This window comes from Balaenoptera musculus, chromosome 4 (genome assembly GCF_009873245.2).
Source record: "Balaenoptera musculus isolate JJ_BM4_2016_0621 chromosome 4, mBalMus1.pri.v3, whole genome shotgun sequence".
Lineage (NCBI taxonomy): Eukaryota > Metazoa > Chordata > Mammalia > Artiodactyla > Balaenopteridae > Balaenoptera > Balaenoptera musculus.
Genome location: NC_045788.1, coordinates 17,179,767 through 17,206,810, shown reverse-complemented (window position 1 = coordinate 17,206,810; position 27,044 = coordinate 17,179,767). Strand labels below are relative to the sequence as shown.

Genomic DNA, 27,044 nt, shown 5'->3' with positions numbered 1-27,044 from the left:
CACCACCAAATGTAAAATAGATAGCTAGTGGGAAGCAGCCGCATAGCACAGGGAGATCAGCTCGGTGCTTTGTGACCACCTAGAGGGGTGGGATAGGGAGGGTGGGAGGGAGATGCAAGAGGGAGGGGATATGGGGATATATGTATACATATAGCTGATTCACTTTGTTATACAGCAGAAACTAACACACCATTGTAAAGCAATTATACTCCAATAAAGATGTTAAAAAAAATTAAAAAAAAAATTAAGTGGGTTCTTGCAGACAAAAAAAAAAAGATAAAGGGAGTCAGGAGATCAATAAGAACCTAAAAAAAAAGGTAAATGATATCAATCTGAGAGCAACAGAATAGAGACTTTTATAACAAAGGAGAGAACAAGCTCATGTCAAGGCTTTTTACAAAGGAAAAGACTGGATGACAAGTGAGGAGGTACAGGACGCGCTGAAGATGGGTTTAGAAAACTTCGGTTTAGAGGAGCAGGCAAGAGTCAGCGTTGCTGGAGCAAAGAAAACTTGATTGACACCTATAATTTGATCTAAAAATGGCCCAACAACATAAAGAACTGAAAGCAAGGTTGTCTAATGATACATAGGAAGAGATGATCGCCCAATATTTGTAATGTTCTTTAACATTTTAAAATGTCTCACACCTGTTATTTCATTTGGCCCTGACATGATCCCATACAGAAGAGGGCAGGTATTTTTATCCAGTTCTGCAGATGAAGAAAAAAAGGTAAAGAGAGGCTAGCTTACAGGCCACAGGCACGATGGGTCAAGATGGTACTGTATCAGCCAATGAGAGGAGCTGGAGGGCTTTGTACGGTTCAGAAGACTTTCATTCTTTTCCCTCGACTTTCTGTTAGAGGCTAAAACTCAGTGGTGACAAATACTTCCCTTGCTGTTCCTCAGTTTCTGTTCCTATGCTGCTTTTGTCCCTCTTAGATTCATTCTCTAGTCATTTCTTCTCCATCACTACTTAAAGCTGTGGAAAAAAGTACAAACTACACACTGAGAATTTAATCAGAAATGGACATTAATCTCTCCACACTGTTTGAGGTTGAAGATGAATGAACTAAACTTCACCAACAGATGCAGATTTCATAAACACAGAGTTTTCTTTGCACTTAAAAAACAGACCCCAGTCTCTACAGCTACACTTAAGCGTCACGGAGAGTAGATTGTAAACTCAAGCTGGACTTCCAAGTAGCTTTATAAGAGAGAGATTTTTTTTTTTTCTTTTGATGTGGACCACTTTTAAAGTCTTTATTGAATTTGTTACCATATTGCTTCTGTTTTATGTTTTGGTTTTTTGGCTGTGAGGCATGTGTGATCTTAGCTCCCTGACCAGGGATTGAACCCACACCTCCTGCATTGGAAGGCAAAGTCTCAACCACTGGACCACCAGGGAAGGTCCCCCAAGTAGCTTTATAAACTATAAGAATCCATAAGAACGTTCATTTATTGCTCTGACCACCTCCTCCTTCGTTGTCCCCCAGGGGTTGTCTTCTCCTTTCCTATAGCCAACCTGTCGTGAGAACACAAGCACACGAGGGCGAGTGATGCAGGCACTGCCAAAGGATGAGGACGGTCTGCAGAGCAAAGAATAGCGGAAAGTAAGACTGATTCAGTGAGTGCTAACAGACTGGCGTAGCCAAGGAAAAGCTGGATTACATGGCACTAGCTAACTGGAAGACATGATTAAATGAATTTTTAAAAAATAAATGATTTTAAGAATAAAGAGGCAAAATCCAATAAAATGAGCTGATACAGTACTTCTGGGGTCATTATACACACATCCTCATCTTTATATGCAATGTTAGTTTTAACTTTTTAAAAGTATGAGCAGTTCACCTTGCTATCTGAGCTGATAATTAAGGTCTAAGAGCAGTGAACACAAATGCTTGGCACCCCTGAATGGAATTTAGGGCTATAATCAAGTACAATTCAGACAAGTTAATCAGACATGTATGTGTATACTGGCTATTGTGCCACATGATAATTTGGTATAAACAGTAAATTGTCATGTAAATGCCTGTTACTATGGCTACTAAACAAAATAGTTTTCTATCTTTTTAAACTTCTCTATATTGTCAGCTTCAACACTGCCAGTTTTTCCTGATGCCACCTATAGATTGATCCTCACTGCCTGTAAATAGGAAAGTCCTCCCTCTGACTCCCCAGCATGTAAACCCCTTCCCTGACTTGACTACGCTCTTTCCTACACTTCTCGTGACCACGTGGAGTCCTCAGGCTCCCTGCTCTCCTCTCACTATGCATTCACCGTGGAGTGCTGGTGGCCACTGAGCCACAGGCAGGGCAGGGCTACCACCAGCCAGGTGGGAGAGCCAGAGCAGGAGGGTGGAGGCAGCACAGCAGGAAGGCTCCTCAGTCAGGCGCTGGGAATACTTAGAGGAGGAAGGTCGCCCCAGAGACCTTCAAGACAGAGCAGGCTGCAGGTCTCCGGCAGCGAGGCACTAGTCACTCTGATTGGCTCTCCAGATGTGGGGAGCCCAGCAGACCACCGGGGAGCTACCATGTCCCACAATGTGCAGGTTCTCCTGTTTGCCTGCCCGAAGTGGTCCATGAAACCTCATGTCTCTCTCACACAAATTGTTACCGTGTTAGACATACCCTGTTTGGCATTTATGCGATTAACATGTTATCTCCAAATTAGACTTCATTCATCCTTGCTGAATTCTATCTTTTGGATTTAGATTCATCATTCTAGCCCACTCAGATAATCTACCACTTGATTCATAAAATAGCCATCTCTCAAAGCTTGGGGTAAGAAAATGCCAATGTCCTGAAAGAACTTATAACTTATTTGGGTGAATGTAGCTTGGAAGTCAGCTGATGGTATGTTAGCATACGTTCAGGGGAGATAGGGTAGAAACAGCACGATGCAGGAGTCAGAGGACATGTCTCCTGACATGGACAAACTCTTTGACTTCAGGTACATACTTGTAGGACTTCAGTTTCCTCATATGTACAATAGAGGAGAAGCAGGTGAGCTCTTACTTCTGGAATGAAAGAGGTTGTTTTTCACTAGAAACATTCTAAGGGGTCAAAAAGCAAGTTCTAAGATTGGGGGGGTGACGAAAAAAGGAATAAAAAAAGAATTCTTTTTCACTTCCCTTAAAATCACTCTACTTACCAATTATTTAACAGCGGTAACAAATGTTCTGAGGCTAGAGGTAGGAGAGAGGATGGGACATGACAGGGCAGGGGTTCAGGGACGTCTCTCAGGACACAATGGAAGCTAGGTCTTAGAGGATGGGTGATGTGGGGGTGGCAGAGTGGAAGCCCATTTTGGAGGGGAGAACTATGAGAGCCCAAATGCAGAGGCGAGCCTGTGGGAGGGCAGGTGGGTCAGGCCCATGCAGGGAACAGTAGTTTGGGTTTTATCCTCAAAAGCGGTAGTTTTCAAACTTTCAAATATTATTCCTGAAAGCAGAGGAAGCGTTCCCAGTGGAAGGGTGCATGGGGTCTTGGGAACTCCCACTTGGTGTCTAGTTGTCCACATGCAGACCTTAGCCTACTAAAACCCCTCTGTCTCTTGAAGCACAGCTTGACACCACTGCTAAATCCTGAGGTATGATCTGACTCTTCAGTATACATGCATCATAAAAACAGAACCCAAACAAAACAAAGAACTCCTACAGATGGTAGGAATCCCTGAATATTGCTGAGCTGGGGAATGACATGATCAAATATAAACTGATGATTATGCTCAGTATTAACTGTTCTAGGAGGAGGCTGGAGGTGTAGAATCTGTTACTAAAGATGTTACAGTAGTCTTAGCATTAGGGACTAAGACCTTAAATTAGAAGCAGTTGGATATATTGAAAAGTATCACAGACTTGCTTCCTAGTGGCAAATCCATTTATTTCTGAGAAGAATTACAGTGTTGAGCTGGCCTAATTGTTCCTTGTCTGGCTTCAGGGCAAGGAGTTATGATCAATGAATGAGAACAAAAAAGAGAGATTTGTATTCAACACAAGGGAAATTTTTCTAACAAGGAAGGCTATTTAATGATGGAACAGGCTGCTTGACAAGGTAGTGAGTTTCCTGTCACTGAAGGCAAGATATTCAAGCAGATAATGAATTTATGTGTTGGTGATGCCATGGATGGAATTCCTATATTAAATGGGAGGATGGACCAGGAGACCACTAAGGCTTTTTTCAAACTTAAGAGTTCCTTGAAGTAGAACCACAGCTAATATATCAGTATCAAATACATTTTTTCAATATGGAAAAAAAGATCTATGTATGCTTACAAACAGAGAGCAAGGAGGCAATAAAGAGAGGGAGATTGGGATTGCTAGAGAAAGGGAGATTATACGTCATTTAGTAGTTATATTACCTTTGCAATTTTTCCCATTTCATAAATGTCTGCTTTCTGATCTTCAATATCCATGAAAGCAGTTTCAATTCTGCTTAGAGTCTGTTCATGATTACTGCAGGCATCGGGGAGTCCTTCAGGGAAGTAGAACCGTGGAATGTTTATGGATAATGTTGCATTCACAACATTATTCACATGAGGAACAGGGGAGAGAGGTTGGGGGCTACTTGCAAAGGTGGCTGGAGGTGGAAGTGGTGTTCCAGGTTTCTTTTCTGGTTTACTTTGAATCTGGAAAGAAAATATGATTATGAGACACAAATATTCTAAACAGTATATATTGCTGGAAAGTCCTCACCAGTAATAGGAAGTTGGGTATAAATACAAGAAACCACAATTAGAAGCAGTACAGATGAAGAGCTCACTCGACTATAGACAGGGGTAAGCATGCTCTGAGGGAATGCTTATCTACACTGAATCAATCAGTACGTTACTTATCTGTCAATACTAGAGTCTACATAGATTTGTGCTTAAAAAATCCTACGGTACATTTTCCCACCAGTGATGAGCGAGACATTTAAGAGCAAGGTCAGTTGACATATTAAGGACCTCAAGGTAAATTCTCAGTCTGTTGGACCTGGATTAGTAAATTCTTCTTGAAGACTGTTCTTGGTGTTTCTATGCATTTCTACCTGTCCTTCAGTAGGCAAACAGAATGAGTTCTTTTTAAATATGTAGATCTAAAATGTATTGTGGGGGCTGTCCTTCTACCTTCTTCCCTAGTTTGACTTTATCTAGGTAGAATCACTGCTAGTCCCTGATGCAAAGAAAGTCTTTGTTAAGAAAATTAAAGCATTTTAGTTTTAGAATGTCTTCTACCAGGCTGACTGACTTGCCACCAGGGGCATGCTATTTTTTCTGAGATACACATTTCTCTCATTTTTAGTATAGTCTAATAGACAAGGATCATGGTCATTAATTTCACCACAGCCAAACTCTCTTTATAGTTTATTAATTCATTAATAGTTTATATCATTCCTTTTTCCAAAAAGGATTTGATGTGGTGTACCATAAAGAGACATAGAAAGGACAGTATTAAAAGGTTGGGGGGCAACAGGGAGACTAAGAGTAACCATGATTTAGGGAAAGGGGAGGGGAGGTACACTAATATTCAGGTAGAAGTTTATTTTAGCAAAGAAGACTAAATTTAGTTCTGAGATTCCTAACAGAAAAAGCAAAAAAGATTCCATAAAGATTTTCAGAGTTTAATTTCTATTCTTAATTTTGACCAAATTATCTATCAAGGCTCATGAGCATGGCATTATTAAATGCTACATAAGGTATGAAAGATGGACATGACTGTTGACTAGCTAAATTTATTTTAAATTCACTGTGAACACAAAATATTACTCGAGTGTTCTTCTTTCTTAAATTATATCCTAACGCCATTCCTAAAGTTTGAACAATGATTTATCAGTATGAAGTAGATCTGAGTATCATATTCCCTTTTGACATATGGACTTATAACATGATTTTTAAATTCAGGGTAAAAATTTTAGCTACCTTTGAAAAGCATAAGTATTATAGGAAGACAAGCTTCATTCATATAAATATGTGATAAATACGATTTAACCTCCTACCTTTATTAAACACGGCCCATTTCTCATGTTAATATCTGACATTAATACAGAGTGGAGTCTGCTCATATATTAATACTAAGATACGAAGTCCAGTTGGTCACACCAAGCCTTTGCTGCAGTATCAGGATATCACCCATATAAAGCAATAGTCAAGGAAGACATGGCAGAGGGAAGTGATGCCAATGAAATATGAAAAACTTAACAAAAATCAGTGATGGCTTACTAGCTCTGTGACCTCAGGAAAGTTACTTAACCTTTTAGAATTTCAGTAATAAAACAGATTATAACCCCTTCTTCTTGGAAGGTTGTTGTGAGGATTAAAGGAAATTACAGGATGTAACATAGGGAAGAGGCTCAAAACTGTGCTGGGCAGAGATATGTCTTATTTAAGAAAATGAGCCAAAGGATGGGGTTCTCAAAAGATTAAACATAACTTGGTATGGCCCTTCAGATTCAATAATAAATAAAATAATCACTTACACTTGTCAGGCAATTTAAAGTTTACAAACTACTTTTGATTTAACAAACTGATAATCTCTTCTAAGTAAACAATTCTCTCTGCCTTAGTGTTAAATCTGCAATTATTATTACATAGTCCTATGAGTCAATAACAGTAGAAACTGTTCTTAAATTTCTAAAATAAAGCATATAATTCTTCAGGGGCTTTACTTAGGTCACTTGTATTAGTGTCATTTCCTTTCTATTATTCTATGCTGAAAGAGATTTGTGAGACTACAAATATACAGTTACCAAAATTCTTTTTTGTTTCCCCAAAATGTTTCCCATGGTGTGACATCCAGGGTAGTTATGGATAACTTCAGGGCAATTATAACCATAGGACTGAGACCACTGGTGTCACTGGGAATGAAACTCAATATTCTAGTGAACACACAATACTGGAGAAGGTTTAGAGCAAGCCCTTCAATGTTAACTCTACACTTTTGCTTTGACAGAAATAAATGACATTCAGAACAAACCCTGGCTATTTGTCAAAGTTTTAATTTGAATGGGAAAATATTCAGTTATATAATAGTTTACTTTGCTCTCCTCAGTGTACTTAACACAGAGCAGTTCACTAATAGGGAAGTATTTATTAATTCACTGTTTAAGTCCATATTTAATAAAACTGTTGTTAATACTTAAAAGGAAAATAAAAAGAATGCATTTACTTTGAACTTCTCAGGTGTACTGATTTACTTTCCACTGGGTTCAATAGGAGACATATAATTTAAGTCTTAAAGTAGTTTAATAAAACTGACGCTTTACAGCATTATAGAATAAAACAGTAATATAAAGTTTGTCAGATTTACCAAGTTTAGCATCTGCCCACTTTAAATAAAACTATTTCATTCAAATCTAGGAACAGCATTAAAACAGAATTAGCTGTGTAAAGTATCTCAATTCTCCATTACAGTCTTTCCCTATACAGTATCATTTAGATATTCATTCTGAACAGTACCCTTATGTTACTGTAGCATTTTCAATATTTGACCTTTTTTTTTTAAACATCTTTATTGGAGTATAATTGCTTTACAATGGTGTGAGTTTGACCATTTTTGACCTATTTTTAAAAACGCAATTTCGTATCATTCACTCAAATAATCTGAAATTACTCTAGGTCAGAATAACTACAAAACTATGGCTTCTTGCTGGATTCTGGATGTCCATCATTGATATGGCCCTTGATCTGTACTGTATTCAGTGCTAGGTAACTTGTTTGATGAGACACTGGCTCTACACTTGTAAGCAAATAAGCACGATCTCTGCAAGCAGCCACTGCAGGCAGAAATGACTCAAGCTCACAGCTGAGGGAAGACATTCTTTCACAACCCAGGAGTAACTGCCATCCTTCGCTCCCTACACACAGTATATCACACACACACAACTGCCTATAAGTGTAAAAACAGTTCTTTCAAAAAAAAAAAAAGACTATCAGGATCAATATTCTTTTTTAAAAAAGATTCATTACAGATGTATGTATGTTAATACAAATTTAGTCTACTGAGTCAAAGTGCAAACAAGGATTTTAACATGGAAATTCTAACTTCTCAAAGATATTTCTATGAAAAATTCTAAATTGTAAAATATTTGTTAAGTTGTATTTAATTGTCTCTAAAACTGGATTCCCTCTCTACAAGAGAAAAATGTGAGTACTGTACTTCAGGTCCAGAAGGTCTATTTTTAAACCTGTTGGACTCTTTCTACAAATAGCTTTCTGGAAATAGCTGAATAGAGGACACAGATTAATTCCTTGATCTAATATCAAGTGAGCTGTAAAATTATTTGTAAGTTAGTTCACTGGGTGGTTTTATTAGTAATAAAAATATTTTAAAAGAAACACCCAAGTTTCAAACCTGTGTCTGCTGAAATGACTTCAGCCGCTTCTTAAACCGTGACGGGAGAACAAAATCACAGCCCCTTGCCAGGAAAGCTAACTCTCCCCTTAAATCCGGGTCCCTTCGTAGAGATGTTTCCTTGATCATCATCTTTGAAAAGTGGATGTTTACTTAGCAAACTGTCCAGCACACTTCTGAAGATAGTCAGACTTAATAAGTTGTCAATCTCGTCAGGTAGAAAGGTATTTTTTTCTTCTTATCTCCCAAAGAAATTAAGTTCAAGCATTGTGCTCTCCCAGCCTCCAGGGACCACAATCCATGCTTGTACTGACATGCAGCTGGTTCCCAAATACAGCCTGTGGCTCCCAAGACCTGCTCATAATTTTCAAGTAAGAAACACGGGCTGCAATGGGCCTGCTGCTCCTTGTAGGTAGCTTTATGTCAAACTGACCTGCCCATGTGGAGAATACAGAGCCTTCTGGGAAAGGAAGCACCCACTACTCTGAGCACCAAAGTTAGAAACATTACAGCTGGACCTAAAAATAGTGACTTCTCAGATAATGCTAACTTCTTAAACTCAGAGTACATGAGGTGTCAATCCACATAAAACAGTTTCTCCTCAAGCTAGGAGAGAACATGTAGAGCATTTTTGATTTTGCTATTTAATATTTTATGAAAAAAAGAACATGCTGCACTTCAAATTTGAAACTATCATTTTAAGAATAATTTTTAAAAATTTCTTATTTGAAGGGAAGCAAATGTTTAAAACCTTCTAGATATAACCAGTCAAAATATGGAGAAAAACACTATCATCCTCAAACAGGAATATACAAAGAGATTTGATAGTCTCAGATTTTAAAATCAAATCTTTTTTTTTTTTTTTTTTTGGTTAGTTTGCAGAAGACTATCTAGTGATCAAGCATACTTTTTTGAAGTGATTCTGAATCTGGATACATTTGAAAATTTATTGTCAAAGCATTGGTTAAGAAAGTGGAACGATGGAATGCCAAAAGAAAGCAGATTTAGGTACACAGAAGTGAATGAAATTTGGTTATAAAAAAGGTACAAAAGATGGTCAAATAGCAATGACATAGTATATCTTGAATTTGTGAGACTCGTTTTTCTTAAGCTTTCAAGAAATCTCAGATTTAAAAAAAATTCTATTATTTTATCATATATTGAATAGCTGCCTCATAGTTATTTGCAAGCGAATCTTCAAGTATTATCTCATGTTTAATATTTAGAATTCAATATTTATTTTCAGTCATCCATATTATTCAATCTATACTGATTTTCTACTTCTAGAGAATATAAACCAAATATTACCAAATAAACCCCAAAACCAAAAACAGCTTACGATTCTCTTCTGCTGAACCTTTGTCTAATTTACTGGGAATTAAATTATTTGGTTTTCCATTGTTTCCTACAACTTAAGTTTTTTTCTTGATTTTAAGACATTCTGGTAACACTTTATAACTTGTATATTGGGCTTATATGCCTAAACCTGTAGTTTTCAAATTTCTTTTTAAGCTGTAGAATTCTCCACTCATACAAAATCTTACCTGAAAGCTCTCAATATATACTATGATTGAAAGAGGATTACATTGAAACCACTGGTCTAATGCTTCAGCCTGGGCCTTTCCTTTGTCTCCCCAATTTTCTCTCACTCAGGTTAACCCTTTGAGCTAGGTGGCCTTCCCTACACTCTTGCCTATAATGCTCTAATTCCTCCTTCATTATTTACCTCCAGATTAAAACATTTAAAAAGTTTGTTATGAATGAAACTGGGTTTTTAGACTTGTGATTTAATGCTTTTTCAATTTAGCCACACCTTAGTTGTATTTCTCCCCTTCCTACAACAACCCGTGGCTTCAGGGGTGTGACTTTTCATCCCCTTCCTGAGAATACTCCTTCTCCTCAAATTATACACACTTTAACCATCCTTCGAAATTCAACTCAAATTTTACCTATTTCATGAAGGATTAATCTATTTAAGCCCCCTTATTGCAATTCTCTTAATAAAATATTGTAGAATCTTTCTTGAATGACTTCCACTTAACTTATTCTCTGGACGAACCAATGCTCTCCATTTTACCTGTAAGAGAACCACCAATGCCCAGGACACACTGGTTCATGGCTAATAGTTTAGTTTCTGTTATGCTCTCATGTTTCTTATCTCAGTAGTTGAGTTCTATGCTTACTAAGAGTTGGTTGTATTTGTCCCCATCTGTTTATACTGGTTGCACTTTTTACAGTAATAATTCAATTCAATTACATAAACTAATGAAATATGAATGTGGAAAAAAAAAGAGTTGATATTTCTAAAACTGGGGAGAAAAACCCTAAGTTGAATATTTTATAAAGACTCAGTAAAGGCAAAAAACTACTAAAATTTTTCTGCTGTAAAATTAGTTATTGGTGAGATAAAGGAGAAAAATCATTAAAATCTAGAAGGTAACTACATTCAAATTGCTTCACTACTGACTTAAGTTCATGGAAATCAGTTAAATATACTGAGTGTGATTTACTAAAAAAAGATGTCATGAAGCTTCAATTTCCAATTATGACACTCATTTCCAAAGAAAAGGCTTGGCTCTACATTAAAAGATCTGAATAATTAATGTTCCAAGTTAAAATAAAATGTTTAAGATACACATTTTACAGAATACATGGATAGAGTTTACAATTCCCTACTGAGTAACTATCCATCCCAATCATGTTCAGGTAAAAGGGCTTCTACTGCAATATTTTATAATCTGGCAATATTTTCCAATAGTGTCTAAACTTTTCAGGGTAAGGTCACTTGTAAAGTCATTCAATCACTCAACAAATATATTTCTGACACTTATTATGTGCAGTTACTTTGCTGGGTGCTGAGGATATGAAGAAGATAAGAAGTGATCCCTTTTTTTCTTCATTGCACCTAGCACAATGTTGGTTTGGAGCAAAGGACAACAAATACTTTCATTTCACTTACTTCTTATAAATCTCTGGAGTTTCAAAGTCAGAACAGTGGTTAAGAGCCTGTCCTGCTACCCCTCTTAAGCAGGAAGAAAACATTTTTCCATGTCTTTTGATGGTGAAATAAGCTCTAAGTTTTTATTTATCCAACGGCTTTCCAAAAAATTCACAGGGAGAAAGGCCAGGTCCCCTAAAGGGGGTTAGGAAAGAACTGGTCTGTGGCAATGAGTTATTGATGGAGAAAGACTATTATGAAGTTTGTTTATTTGCTTTTTACATATTTACTTGTGTCTGTATGGAAGTATACCTGCTTGGTTCAAGAAAGAGTCTGAGAATGTGAGTTAGTTTCAAGAAGTATACGATAACTGAAACATAGCAGCAAAGAACATGGTTTTTAGAGTGACCTCTTCTTTACTGGAAAAAGATCAAACAAGGAATTTCACTGTTGACGCAAACACGGCCTATGATCTACTCTCTTCTCTCCTTACGTTAGTCACAGAGAAAGTGGTACAACCCTTGGGGCTGGGGGCTGGGGGCTGGAAGGGAAAAGCTGTTTCTAGGTGAGAGGTTTTCCAGGGAGGAACTAAACAGAATGAGGAAGAATAGAAAACTAAAAACATATAGTTTATAAATTCAATTTGCAAAGATGGAAAGTTTGTCAGTTATAATGGAAAGAGTCGATTGTAAGGGTCTTCCCAATGTCCTTCTGGAATAAACCATACGATACTCTCTCCTGCCCTCTGCAGCATACATGAAGTCCATCCTAACAAGACAGCTAGCCAATAGTAGGTGTTTCCTGCACAGCAACCTGCATCTCTTTTTGGCCTGCAGATCATTCATGCACATACACTGCCTGCAGACACAGGATGTCCTGTCTGGACCATGGGCCCAACTTGGTCTTCAGGGCAACTGTGTTAAGACAGCTTGACTAGAGGATGGAAAAGACTGGTGCTCTCTTGCTGTGGGAATGACTGGGATATATCAGTTGCTACCTAAAGATCCAGCTGCCTTGACTGGGGTTCCTTTCCTGTGTTACCATTCCGTATATGTTCCCCCAGAGCAAACGTGCTTGAGCAAGGAGGATAACCTTTCTCAAAGAGAACCAGCTCAGCGGTGGATTCCTGGGTTACAGGGTTTTACAGGTTCCCTGGCAGGGGTACATACAAGAGAGACTGGCCTCTCTGAAATGACTCTAAAAACTATAGAACTGTTTTAAGGATAGCCTCCAATATATCAAGCAAGAAAAGATATTCCCTTATCATGTCCTGAAATGACCTACAGAACTGAGGCGTGAGTCCAGAAAGAGTCTGTACCCTAAAGGAAGGTGACACTGGGAAGGAGATAGAAGGATAAAATTGTGTGTGACACCCAACATATTGTTTTTGTAGAATTCAGTCTTTGAAGTTTAGTTTGGAACTCAGAATGGATTTTCTTGAGCTTTCCAAATCCTCTCATAACTTCCTGCCCTTCCCCCTCTGAAAATGAAGACAGTGGTGATACACAATATTAATTCTCTCTCTTTGGAAAGCATCAGCTCTATGGGATGTTTTAAGGAAAAAATGGGTTGATTACACAGGATAGAGAAAATTTTGAACATTTGCTGAAGACGTGAATCACTTATTTTGACTTGTATAAAACTGCTAAACAGTTAATGTTGTATCGATATATGCAATGTGTTGTCCTAAAATAAGACTAGCCTTTATTTTATAAACGAACATGTAAAGTCATATCAGCCTCAGGTGACAATGACTTTGGAGACTGAGATAATAGCACTGATCAAGACCACAGAGTTAAGAAGACCTGTTGGGATAAACAAGGCAGCAAAACTGCAAAGATCTGAGTGAGTGACAGAAACACGTAGCATAGCAAGCCTGGGAAATCAGCTCAGCTGTGAGGACGTGTGTTGAGGTGAGAAGAATCAGGTCCAGAAAGACATGAGAGTCACTCTGAAGTGACATCAAAAGATTTTGCTCATAAGATGCTACAGGGAAAAAAAAGTTACGTATGAAAGAGGAAGTTCTGCTACATCAAGAGGGTACTTTTGATTTTAAAAAGGAAGCTGGCTGTTTTGAAAAAAAAAAACAGCTAAATCAAAAGCCTTTTTCTGTCTACACAAAAACTTGTACATGAATGTTCACAGCAGTGTTATTCACAGTAGCCAAAAAGTGGAAACTGAAATGTCCATCAGTTGATTAATGGATAAACAAAATGTGGTATATTCATACAGTGGGATATTATTTAACCATAAAAAGGAATGAAGTACTGATACATGCTACATGATAAATCTTTAAAGCATTATGCTAAGTGAAAGAAGCCAGACACAAAAGACCACGTATCGTATGATTCTGTTTACATGAAATGTCCAGAACAGGCAAATCTATGGAGACAGAAAGATTAGTGATTGCCAGGGGCTGGAGGGAGGGGGGAATGGGGAGTGACTGCTAATGAATACAGATTTTTTTGTGGGATGATGAAAACGTCCTGGAATTGGTGCTGAAGGTTACAAAATCTTGTTGAATATACTAAAACCTACTGAATTATGCACTTTTTGTGTGTGTGTGATTGTACTTTATTGATGTAGAAACATAAAGTGATACAATGAACATTATAGGGCATATAGTTTTTGTAACTGAGGTACAGTTGATGTACAATATTATATAAGTAACGGGTATACAATATAGTGATTCTGAATTAGGCACTTTAAAAAGGGTGAATTTTATATATTATATCTCAATTTAATAAAGCCTTTCTCATCTTGGCTCTAACTGGCAGAGCAGTTAAAAAAGCTAATAATAACTTGGAATCATAGACTTTGCTTAAAATATCACTGTAAGTAAGCTTTAATAGAGGAAATTGATTATAAGCTAATTACTCTTAATACTAAATTTTTATATCCTCCTTTATGCTCCAACTTGGTGTTTTCTCATCGTCTTATTAATAGCTTGCTTTGTGTTACGAATTTTATTTTACTTTTAGTAATGCAATACCGGAGTGGGGGAAGGAGGCTGGTGGTTGTTGTTGGTGGTGATCCATGGTTTCTTTGCTCCTCTAGCCTTAACTTCACTGGTTGTAGCAAAACAGGAGGACATCTAATTAAGCATTTTTGTGTCTTGCTTCAACTCCTCCAAACGACAGGAACACATTCCATGACCCATAGGAAAAAGAATCCATAAATCTAATATTTTTACCTCTCAGTGTTCCTAATACTTAGGGGTAGATGCTCTTCTAGGATCTGGGGCAGGCAGAGATAATTAAGAACCTAAAATTATTACATATTATAATTCTTGGAACACTGGAATTTCTGGTTCATAGAGTTCTGTACTTCTTAGTCTGCCTTTCTTCTTCCTTCAGTAATTACTTCAAGTAGAGACTGCTCATTATAGAGCATAAGAATTCAATTTTGGCCTATAAACATGTTAGACAACTCAAGTTAGAAGGAATAGAGGGTTTCCAATCCACCGACACTGCCATGTTGAATATCAATGAATGCATGGTGGCACTACTATAAAATCAATTGCCCCAATGTCTTTGTTGGCAGTTTACATGTGTGTGATGTCTCAGGAGTTTTGGGTGAGGGTTGAATTAAGAGATGTCAAAAAAGAAGGCTAATATATGACAAACCCACAGCCAACATCGTTCTCAATGGTGAAAAATGGAAACCATTTCCACTAAGATCAGGAACAAGACAAGGTTGCCCACTCTCACCACTATTATTCAACACAGTTTTGGAAGCATTAGCCACAGCAATCAGAGAAGAAAAAGAAATAAAAGGAATCCAAATTGGAAAAGAAGAGTAAAGCCATCACTGTTTGCAGATGACATGATATACATAGAGAATCCTAAAGATGCTACCAGAAAACTACTAGAGCTAATCAATGAATTTTGTAAAGTAGCAGGATACAAAAGTAATGCACAGAAATCTCTTGCATTCCTATACACTAATGATGAAAAATCTGAAAGAGAAATTAAGGAAACACTCCCATTTACCACTGCAACGAAAAGAATAAAATACCTAGAAATAAACCTCCCTAAGGAGGTAAAAAACCTGTACTCAGAAAACTATAAGACACTGATGATAGAAATCAAAGAAGACACAGACGGATGGAGAGATATACCATGTTCCTGGATTGGAAGAATCAATATTGTGAAAATGACTATATTATCTAAAGCAATCTACAGATTCAGTGTAATCCCTATCAAACTACCAATGGCATTTTCCACAGAACTAGAACAAAAAATTTTACAATTTGTATGGAAACACAAAAGACCCCGAATAGCCAAAGCAATCTTGAGAAAGAAAAACGGAGCTTGAGGAATCAGGCTCCCTGACTTCAGACTATACTACAAAGCTACAGTAATCAAGACAGTATGGTACTGGCACAAAAACAGAAATATAGATCAATGGAACAGGATAGAAAGCTCAGAGATAAACCCACACACATATGGTCACCTTAATTTTGATAAAGGAGGCAAGAATATACAACGGAGAAAAGACAGCCTCTTCAATAAGTGGTGTTGGGAAAACTGGACAGCTACATGTAAAAGAATGAAATTAGAACACTCCCTAACATCATACACAAAAATAAACTCAAAATGGATTAAAGACCTAAATGTAAGGCCAGACACTATAAAACTCTTAGAGGAAAACATAGGCAGAACACTCTATGATATAAATCACAGCAAGATCCTTTCTAACCCACCTCCTAGAGAAATGGAAATAAAAAAATAAACAAATGGGACCTAATGAAACATAAAAGCTTTTGCACAGCAAACCATAAGCAAGATGAAAAGACAACCCTCAGAATGGGAGAAAATATTTGCAAATGAAGCAACTGACAAAGGATTAATCTCCAAAATTTACAAGTAGCTCAGGCAGCTCAATATAAAAAAAAACACAACCCATCCAAAAATGGGCAGAAGACCTAAATAGACATTTCTCCAAAGAAGATATACAGATTGCCAACAGACACGTGAAAGAATGCTCAACATCACTTATCGTTACAGAAATGCACATCAAAACTACAATGAGGTATCACCTCACACCAGTCAGAATGGCCATCATCAAAAAATCTACAAACAATAAATGCTGGAGAGGGTGCAGAGAAAAGGGAACCCTCTTGCACTGTTGGTGGGAATGTAAATTGATACAGCCACTATGGAGAACAGTATGGAGGTTCCTTAAAAAACTAACAATACAACTACCATACAACCCAGCAATCCCACTACTGGGCATATACCCTGAGAAAACTATAATTCAAAAACAGTCATGTGAGAAGCAAGAAGAACTACAATCCTGCAGCCTGTGGAACAAAACCCACATTCACAGAAAGACAGACAAGATAAAAAGGCAGAGGGCTATGTACCAGATGAAGGAACAAGATAAAACCCCAGAAAAACAACTGAATAAAGTGGAGATAGGCAACCTTCCAGAAAAAGAATTCAGAATAATGATAGTGAAGATGATACAGGACCTCGGAAAAAGAATGGAGGCAAAGATCGAGAAGATGCAAGAAATGTTTAACAAAGACCTAGAAGAATTAAAGAACAAACACCTAGAAGAATTAAAGAACAAACAAACAGAGATGAATACAATAACTGAAATGAAAACTACACTAGAAGGAATCAATAGCAGAATAACTGAGGCAGAAGAATGGATAAGTGACGTGGAAGACAGAATGGTGGAATTCACTGCCATGGAACAGAATAAAGAAAAAAGAATGAAAAGAAATGAAGACAGCCTAAGAGGCCTCTGGGACAGCATTAAACGCAACAACATTCACATTATAGGGGTCCCAGAAGGAGAAGAGAGAAAGGACCAGAGAAAATATTTGAAGAGATGATAGTCGAAAACTTCCCTAACATGGGAAAGGAAATAGCCACCCAAGTCCAGGGAGTGCAGAGAGCCCCAGGCAGGATAAACCCAAGGAGAAACATGCCAAGACACACAGTAATCAAACTGACAAAAATTAAAGACAAAGAAAAATTATTAAAAGCAACAAGGGAAAAATAACATACAAGGTAACTCCCATAAGGTTAACAGCTGATTTCTCAGCAGGAACTCTACAAGCCAGAAGGGAGTGGCACGATGTATTTAAAGCGATGAAAGGGAAGAAGCTACAACCAAGATACTGTACCCGGCAAGGATCTCATTCAGATTTCATGGAGAAATCAAAAGCTTTAGACAAGCAAAAGCTAAGAGAATTTAGCACCACCAAACCAGCTCTACAACAGATGCTAAAGGAATTTCTCTAAGCGGGAAACACAAGAGAAGAAAAGGACCTACAAAAACAAACTCATAACAATTAAGAAAATTGTAATAGGAACTTACATATCAATAATTATCTTAAACAGGAATGGATTAAATGCTCCGACCAAAAGACAGAGGCTCGCTGAATGGATACAAAAACAAGACCCATATATATGCTGTCTACAATAGACCCACTTCAGTCCTAGGGACACATACAGACTGAAAGTGAGGGAATGGAAAAAGATATTCCATGCAAATGGAAATCAAAAGAAATATGTATTGTAATATGTATTAGTATTTCATTCCTTAAAAAAATGTTTTTGGTCATGTAATTGTTTGATATTTAATTGCTCCATTCCTTTTTATACTCATATCAGATAAAGTAGACTTTAAAATAAAGAATGTTACAAAAGACAAGGAAGGACACTATATAATGATCAAGGGATCAATCCAAGAAGAAGATATAACAATTATAAATATATATGCACCCAACATAGGAGCACCTCGATACATAAGGCAACTGCTAACAGCTATAAAAGAGGAAATAGACAGTAACACAATAATAGTGGGGGACTTTAACACCTCACTTACACCAACGGACAGATCATCCAAACAGAAAATTAATAAGGAAACACAGCTTTAAATGACACAATAGACCAGATAGATTTAATTGATATTTATAGGACATTCGATCCCAAAACAGCATATTACACTTTCTTCTCAAGTGCGCACAGAAGATTCTCCAGGATAGATCACATCTTGGGTCACAAATCAAGCCTCAGTAAATTTAAGAAAATTGAAATCATATCAAGCATCTTTTCTGACCATGACGCTATGAGATTACAAATCGATTACAGGGAAAAAAACGTAAAAAACACGAACACATGGAGGCTAAACAATACGTTACTAAATAACCAAGAGATCACTGAAGAAATCAAAGAGGAAATCAAAAAATACCTAGAGACAAATGACAGTGAAAACACGACGATCCAAAACCTATGTGATGTAGCAAAAGCAGTTCTAAGAGGGAAGTTTATAGCAATACAAGCCTACCTCAAGAAACAAGAAAAATCTCAAATAAACAATCTAACATCACACCTAAAGGAACTAGAGAAAGAAGAACAAATAAAACCCAAAGTTAGCAGAAGGAAAGAAATTATAAAGATCAAATAAATAAATAAAAATAAATGAAATAGAAACAAAGAAAACAATAGCAAAGATCAATAAAACTAAAAGCTGGTTCTTTGAGAAGATAAACAAAATTGAGAAGCCATTAGCCAGACTCATCAAGAGGGCGAGGACTCAAATCAAGAAAATCAGAAATGAAAATGGAGAAGTTACAACAGACACCGCAGACATACAAAGCATCCTAAGAGACTACTACAAGCAACTCTATGCCAATAAAATGGACAACCTGGAAGAAATGGACAAATTCTTAGAAATGTATAACCTTCCAAGACTGAACCAGGAAGAAATAGAAAATATAAACAGACCAATCACAAATAATGAAATTGAAACTGTGATTAAAAATCTTCCAACAAACAAAAGTCCAGGACCAGATGGCTTCACAGGTAAATTCTATCAAACATTTAGAGAAGAGCTAACACCCATCCTTCTCAAACTCTTCCAAAAAACTGCAGAGGAAGGAACACTCCCAAACTCATTCTACAAGGCCACCATCACCCTGATACCAAAACCAAAGATACGACAAAAAAAGAAAATTACAGACCAATATCACTGATGAATATAGATGCAAAAATCCTCAACAAAATACTCGCAAACAGAATCCAACAATGCATTAAAAGGATCATACACCATGATCAAGTGAGATTTACCCCAAGGATGCAAGGATTCTTCAATATACGCAAAATCAATGTGATACACCATATTAACAAACTGAAGAAGAAAAACCGTAAGACCATCTCAATAGATGCAGAAAAAGCTTTTGACAAAGTTCAACACCCATTTATGATAAAAACTCTCCAGAAAGTGGGCATAGAGGGAACCTACTTCAACACAATAAAGGCCATATACGAAAAACTCACAGCAAACATCATTCTCGACGGTGAAAAACTGAAAGCATTTCTTCTAAAATCAGGAACAAGGATGTCCACTCTCGCCACTATTCTTCAACATAGTTTTGCAAGTCCTAGCCACGGCAATCAGAGAAGAAAAAGAAATAAAAGGAATACAAACTGGAAAAGAAGAAGTCAAACTGTCACTGTTTGCAGATGACATGATACTATACATAGAGAAGCCTAAAGATGCTACCAGAAAACTACTAGAGCTAATCAATGAATTTGGTAAAGTTGCAGGATACAAAATTAATGCATAGAAATCTCTTGCTTTCCTATATAATAATCATGAAAAATCTGAAAGAGAAATTAAGGATAGACTCCCATTTACCATTGCAACAAAAAGAATAAAATACCTAGGAATAAATCTACCTAAGGAGACAAAAGACCTGTATGCAGAAAACTATAAGACACTGATGAAAGAAATTAAAGATGATACAAACAGATGGAGAGATGTACCATGTTCTTGGAATGGAAGAATCAATATTGTGAAATGACTATACTATCCAAAGCAATCTACAGATTCAATGCAATCCCTATCAAATTACCAATGTCATTTTTTACAGAACTAGAACAAAAAAGTCTTAAAATTTGTATGGAGACACAAAAGACCCCGAATAGCCAAAGCAGTCTCGAGGGTAAAAAATGGAGCTGGAGGAATCAGACTCCCTGACTTCAGACTATACTACAAAGCTACGGTAATCAAGACAGTATGGTACTGGCACAAAAACAGAAATATAGATCAATGAAACAGGACAGAAAGCCCAGAGATAAACCCACGCACCTGTGGTCTACTAATCTATGACAAAGAAGGCAAGGATATACAGTGGAGAAAAGACAGTCTCTTCTATAAGTGGTGCTGGGAAAACTGGACAGCTACGTGTAAGAGAATGAAATTAGAACACTCCCTAACACCATACACAAAAAGAAATTCAAAATGGATTAGAGACCTAAATGTAAGACTGGACAGTATAAAACTCTTACAGGAAAACATAGGAAAAGAAAAAAAAGAAAAAGAGTCATGTACCACAATGTTCACTGCAGCTCTATTTACAATAGCCCGGACATGAAAGCAACCTAAGTGTCCATCGACAGATGAATGGATAAAGATGATGTGGCACATATATACAATGGAATACTACTCAGCCATAAAAAGAAACGAAATTGAGTTATTTGTAGTGAGGTGGATGGACCTAGAGTCTGTCATACACAGTGAAGTAAGTCAGAAAGAGAAAAACAAATACTGTATGCTGACACATATATATGGAATCTAAAAAAAAAAAAGTTATGAAGAACCTAGGGGCAGGACAGGAATAAAGACACAGACACAGCTAGTGGGAAGCAGCTACATAGCACAGCTCAGTGCTTTGTGATCACCTAGAGGGGTGGGATAGGGAGGGTGGGAGGGAGACGCAAGAGGGAGGAGATATGGGGATGTACGTATAGCTGATTCACTTTGTTATAAAGCAGAAACTAACACACCATTGTAAAGCAATTATACTTCAATAAAGATGTAAAAAAAAAAAAAAAAAGAGAAGGCTAGAATTGATGGTCAAGGACCCTAGGGATGAGCATTATGGTGCAAATATAACAGCTGATGGAGCTGTGTCTCTTGGATGTCAAAGTGCCTTTTGGATGCCTGGTTTTAAAGAGGGCAGAATTGTTGCATGCTTATCTGCTGACAGAATGATCAAAGGGAAAAAACTGATGACTGCAGGGGAGAAAAGGGTCAATCACTGGAGGAGTGTCCCTGGGTTGATGCGAGAGGAGGGGATCTAGAGCACAAGTATAGAGGATGGCTTTAGAAAGGTGCCCAGACTGTAGATGCACAGCAACAGAAGGGAAAGAAAGTATATAGGTACTGATATGGCTAGGTGGGTGGCTACAGGTCTCCTCGTATTGCTTCAGTTTTCTCAGTAAAACAGGAACCAAAGTAATTCGCTGAGGGCAAGGATGGAAGAGGAGATGTTAGAGGACAGAGGAGAAACTACGAAAGAGTCATTTGCAGAGCGGGAAAGTGAGGGAGTAGGGAAACGTAGTAGGACTGCCAGAGTGCTAAAGGTACACTGTATGTTGGCAGTCATAAATTTAACGCAAGACCACTCAGTATGGTTGTGTGGTATTCTCCAGCCAAGGTCAGCTGCACAAATAAAAGCCCAGAGTAGACAGAGAACACATTTAACATGAGTTGGAGTTTTCCCAGATGAGTACCACAAAATGAAGGCAAGGCATGGAAACAGAGTATATTCAGAGAGTGATTTTAATGATGAACTATGACAGTGGTTCTCAAACAAGATCATGTATCAGAATCACCTAAAGGGCTTGTTAAAGCACAGGTTGCTGGGCCTCACCCTCAGAGTTTTAATTTAGTAGGCCTGGGCCGGGGCCTGAGAATATGCATTTCTATCCAGTTCCCAGGTGATGCTAATGCTGTTAGTTGGGAACCATACTTTTAAAGCCACTGACATAAACACAGGACCAGAGAATGAGTAGCTAAAGAAGGGCAGAGGACAAGCTCACTGGAGGAGAGATCAAAGAACTGAGAAGCCCATGTACTGAATGCCTCATCTACTGAAAACTCACAAGAATGTTAGCAAGTAGTATTGGAAAGTGTCATACAGCCAGGAGTTAAAATCTTCAAGAAATAAGGGAAGGGACCTGGGGGTGGTAGATGACTAAAATCAAGGAGGGGTAGTGGGTGGCAAGTCTGATGACATTAGCTCAAAGTTGGGGGAGGGTAGTTTCAGAGAGGTGGGAAAAAGTGTAGTCTGGAAGCTGCAATGAAACGTAAGAACATTTACTGCTCCCTCTAGATCCAGTGAGACAGGGGGTGGAGTGGGAAAGAAAAGTGCCATCATTTCACATGGCTATAGTACTCTTAGGGAGAACTGGGTTTCAGTTAGAACAAGAAGGTAAAGGGAATGTTTAGAAAAGAGTTTGATGACCTAGGACATTTTGCCAGTGGATGATCAAGAGGGCTTGGTGATAGGATTTCAGGGCCGGACTCAGAAAAGGGGATGTACAAGAGTAGGGTGAGGAGGAGAGTGATGATCTGGATTCCTAGACTTCCGTGGTGACTAATGTAAACAGGGATGAAGGGTATATCAGATTAGTCCTGATGGTCTTAAGGCAGAAATGGTGAGGGGAACCGAGGACTGCTTACCAGGAGCAATCTGAGCTCTGGGAGCTCCTTTTTGCTCCTGTTCTGGAGGCTGTAGGGGGGGGCTATACTTAGCAGGAGTACCTGGATATCTGGGTCTCGCATTTTACTTCTGAGGAACATGCATAATTGGGAGCATACTTACCCCCCATTTTTCTGTGTACACACAGACATATTAATAACAAAAAGGGATCACATTGGTACATCTGTTTTGCAATTTATATTTTTATCTATTTATCTTGACCATTTTTCTACATTAGTACATACATATCTACCATATTCTTTTGAATACAGGTGGGGACATATCTGAGATAAGTGATGTTGATTAATTAGAATGGGTGGAGATGCAAAAGGACCTGATCTCAGAAGACATTAAAGGTGGAGGGGGAACACTGGTTGAACTCATTCTGCAAATTTATATTTGCCCCTGGCCAGATCCCTTTTTACTTTTATTAATCTACATGGTGGTTAATGAAGTAGAAGGGAGAATGGTTTCCTATTTGAGTGTTTTGATTTCTAGTCAAACATTCCCAGCACTGAACTCAAGAAACCATCAGCACCTATAAAGCTGGGGGAGAAGAAACATTTTCCCTCAATGACATGGCTGGTTCATCTTAATGAAGGCATGGATACAAACCTAGAAAGTAAAAAGAGAAATGCTCCAGAAGAAACTTTTAATAAGGTTCCAAAAGTGTGCTTTGCTACAATTTTATTTATTTACATAATTATTCTGCATTTAAATATATGTATGAAATTATACAATATAATATCTAAACTTTGAAAAAACCCGTAATGTTAGATCATTAACCTAGGAAGGCCCATTATTGCCCCTGGAATGATATCTCAGACATATATTCCTGATCAGGGTCAGAAAAAACAAAGTGAGTTCTAGTAATAAGTGTAAATCCTTCCCACCTTAAAAGATTTCTCTGACCCTCTTGGGCATCCAAAAACAAACAAACAAAAACAAACAATTGTACTGAAATTAAGTGTCCAGAAAAGTTCTTTTCCAACCTAAATCCATGGGGATGAAGATGGGACTTCTGAGAATGGGGAAAAGGAATTTTCAGGATTTAAACAAACAGCTTGTATATGGAGGTACTACAGTAGGGCTTGAGGGTGCAATGGTGAATAAGGGAGCACCCTCTCCTCAAAATGCCTACAGTCCATAATCAAGAAATTTCCATCCTGCGATAAGGTAAAATGATCTACACTTTTAATGGGGTTCTCCCCTCTTGCCAGGGAAGGTGATGGGATTTTCTCCAGAACACCATAGGTTTTTAGGTGTTAAAAGCTAGAGGAATTAAGAGGCCAGAGGTCTGGGTGAGATACTTGAGTCTTGCTGAGCCACCACCCTCAAGTCCTAGAAGGGAACCTTATGTCAGGTCCTTTTGCATGCACCCTTGAGAAGCCAAGGGCCAGGAAAGAGATGGCCTTCAGGCAAGAGGGCAGAGTTTCCATTTGAGAAGGGGGCAAAGCAGACAAGCAAAAATCCCTTCATTTGATTATTCATTCGCTTTTTTGTTTATTCATTCAATAAATACTTATTTAATGTTACCATTTGCTAAATAAAGGCCAATAGAGGATAGTGGCCCAGGCAAAGAAACTTGAGAGGAATTCATAAATCTCTCTGCATGTGCTTATTTTAATATTTCATTTTTAACAGGGGTATGTTTGGGAGCTGGAGATTACAATTTTGGAGCCTGAAGTGGTAAAGAGAAGATAAGGTATGAATTAGGTTGTGAGATAGAATGTCTGCTTAAAGTCTGACTTAAAAACTGCAGAAAAATGATGGGAGATGGGTCCCACCCATTTAACCCTTTACTTTATTAGTGTGAATTCTACTAACTTGGAATTTGAAATAATATACTGCTGTGCTTATATTTCCCTTTATACTCTCTTGGAAGGAGAGTTCTGTTAAGCCCATTTCATTTGCCCTTGATCATCAAGATTAGACTACCAGAGAGCCTGAGTTTGAGAGAAACAATGGATTTATGATCTATCCATCTAGCCTCCCTTACTGGATTCCCCTAGGACCAAAGGCTTATATTTGTAAGATAGATGGAGAAGATTAAGGTACATTTTGATGTCTTGGAACAGTATGGAAATGGTCTAAGCCAATGTGAGAAATAAACCTCTACTCTTAGTATCATTAACACTGTAATAACACCAACATTTAGGACCTTAAGTAAATTAATTGGATAAGAGCAGGGTATCCATATCCAAATGCTATTTCCTCCAGAGAAACTTCCTTGAATTCCACAAGCTGGGATCTCTCTCTCCATCCTCTGAACTCTGCAGCACTTCACTTATCTCTCTCATGGAATCCATTCTTTCTACTTTGCATCACAATAAATAGCTCATCTCTCCTACTAGACTGTGAGTGCCACAAAGCTTATGATGTCTGATTTATCTTTATCCCCAACTGTGTGCTGTACTTAGTACATGCTTAAGCTATTTAGAAACTATCTTTTTAAAAGCATTTTAGCAACCTCCGTTTTGCATACCAATAATGTGTTAACTATGTTGAAATAAACTTCTAGGCTCAAGATGGAGCTGCTCCTGCCATGTCACCAAACCAAAACTTGGATAACTTATGTGTCCCTGTAAATGGTCCACTTGACCAAAAATGTTGTATATTCAGTCAGCTAATCCCCAAATGCCAAGCCAACTCTGGGCTTTCTCACCCCAAACAAGGTTGACTATGGGGCCCCAGCCAATCAGATATTTGCCTCTTCCTTTTTCTTTATTCTTTATCCTATAAAAGCTTCTTGCCTTCCACTCCATTTTGCCGTTCTCCAAAAGGAGATTCTACTTCATGAAGTGTTAAATAAAGTTTGTTTGATCACCTAAATTGTCTTCTTTAATCATTTTTTAACAACTATGAATGATCTTTACCACATTATTAAGATAGATCCAGCTAAAGTTCACACCTGGCAATACTCTGACAATAGTTTTACTCTTTAATCTTGAAATTAATAGTTTTTTTTTAAAAAATTAAACATTAAAATTTTAATTTGTACTTTCTAGTAATTCAGACAGGTTTCCCCCTCAAATAGTGAAATTTGTAAGGTTTCACTAGACTTAAATATTATAGTATAGCTTTAAAAAAAATCTTCCTCTTTCATTGAAGAATTCTTCCCCCTGCCCTCCACTCTTTCCATTGAGATAAGCAGTAATGGAAATTTTCCCCTGGCTTTGTTTTTACTAAAATTAAGTAAAAGTAAATAATTTTCAGGGGAGGCTAGGGTTTATTATTTTAACCTGTGAATAGCAGCCAACAGGTTATTGCCCCATAAGGCTAAAAACAGACCAGAAATGACTGTAATACCATCTGCTGGAGGTAATAAAACATGGAATTAAAATATCATTTATTACGTGAACTTCCAAAGCAGTACAATTTTTCTCAGTGTTTAAAAATTTTTTTAATGTCTCATGTCAAAACATGTCCTCAGTAATTCACCCATTTGTTATTATGAAACCCTTTGAAACCTCAGCCACACCTCCTTTCTCTCCTCTACAAGCTGTTCTTTTTATTTTTAAATTGAAGTACAGTTGATTTAAATATTAGTTTCAGGTGTACAACATAGTGATTTGGTATTTTTATAGATTATACTCCATTTAGTTATTATAAAATACTGGCTACATTCCCAATGCTGTACAATATATCCTTGTAGCTTCTTTATTTTCTCCTTAGTAGTTTGTACCTCTTAACCCCCTTCCCCTATCTTGCTCTATCTCCCACCCCTCAACCCACTGGTAACCACTAGTTTGTTCTCTATATCTGTGAGTCTGTTTCTGTTTTGTGATATTCATTCATTTGCTTTAATTTTTTAGATTCTACATATAAGTGAAAACATACTGTTCTCTTTTGTTTAACTCATTTCAGACCCATCTGAAAAACATCTCAGCTATTCTAGGACCTACAGGATTGTTTCCTGTCACTTAGAGTCTTTGTGAAAAAAGTATGTACAGAGGCAAACACTCATTTGTTGACCAATGATATAGATAACTTGACATAGTGAGAGAGTTCATGAGCAAAGAAAGGAAAAAAGAACAGGCAATAAGACAGGGGATGAAAAGGAATCTGTTTTGCCACATAGCACAGGGAGATCAGCTCCATGCTCTGTGACCACCTAGAGGGGTGGGATAGGGAGGGTGGGAGGGAGAGGCAAGAGGGAGGGGATATGTGGATATATGTGTATGTATAGCTGATTCACTTTGTTATACAGCAGAAACTAACACACCATTGTAAAGCAATTATACTCCAATAAAGATGTTTAAAAAA

General features: G+C 37.6%; 1 protein-coding gene across 4 annotated transcripts in view; it reads right to left on the bottom strand.

The window, feature by feature from the left end:
• PPP2R3A (protein phosphatase 2 regulatory subunit B''alpha) overlaps nucleotides 1-27,044 on the bottom strand; it is a 210,972-nt gene that overhangs the window by 126,434 nt on the left and 57,494 nt on the right. For 3 of the 4 annotated variants that reach the window (XM_036850212.1, XM_036850210.1, XM_036850211.1), the window contains one exon: nucleotides 4,362-4,628. In XM_036850212.1, coding sequence (XP_036706107.1) covers nucleotides 4,362-4,628 — 267 coding nt within the window. Of the gene's footprint in view, nucleotides 1-4,361; nucleotides 4,629-8,331; nucleotides 8,863-27,044 lie in introns of those variants that run through there. The other variant, XM_036850213.1, reaches the window with a different exon arrangement.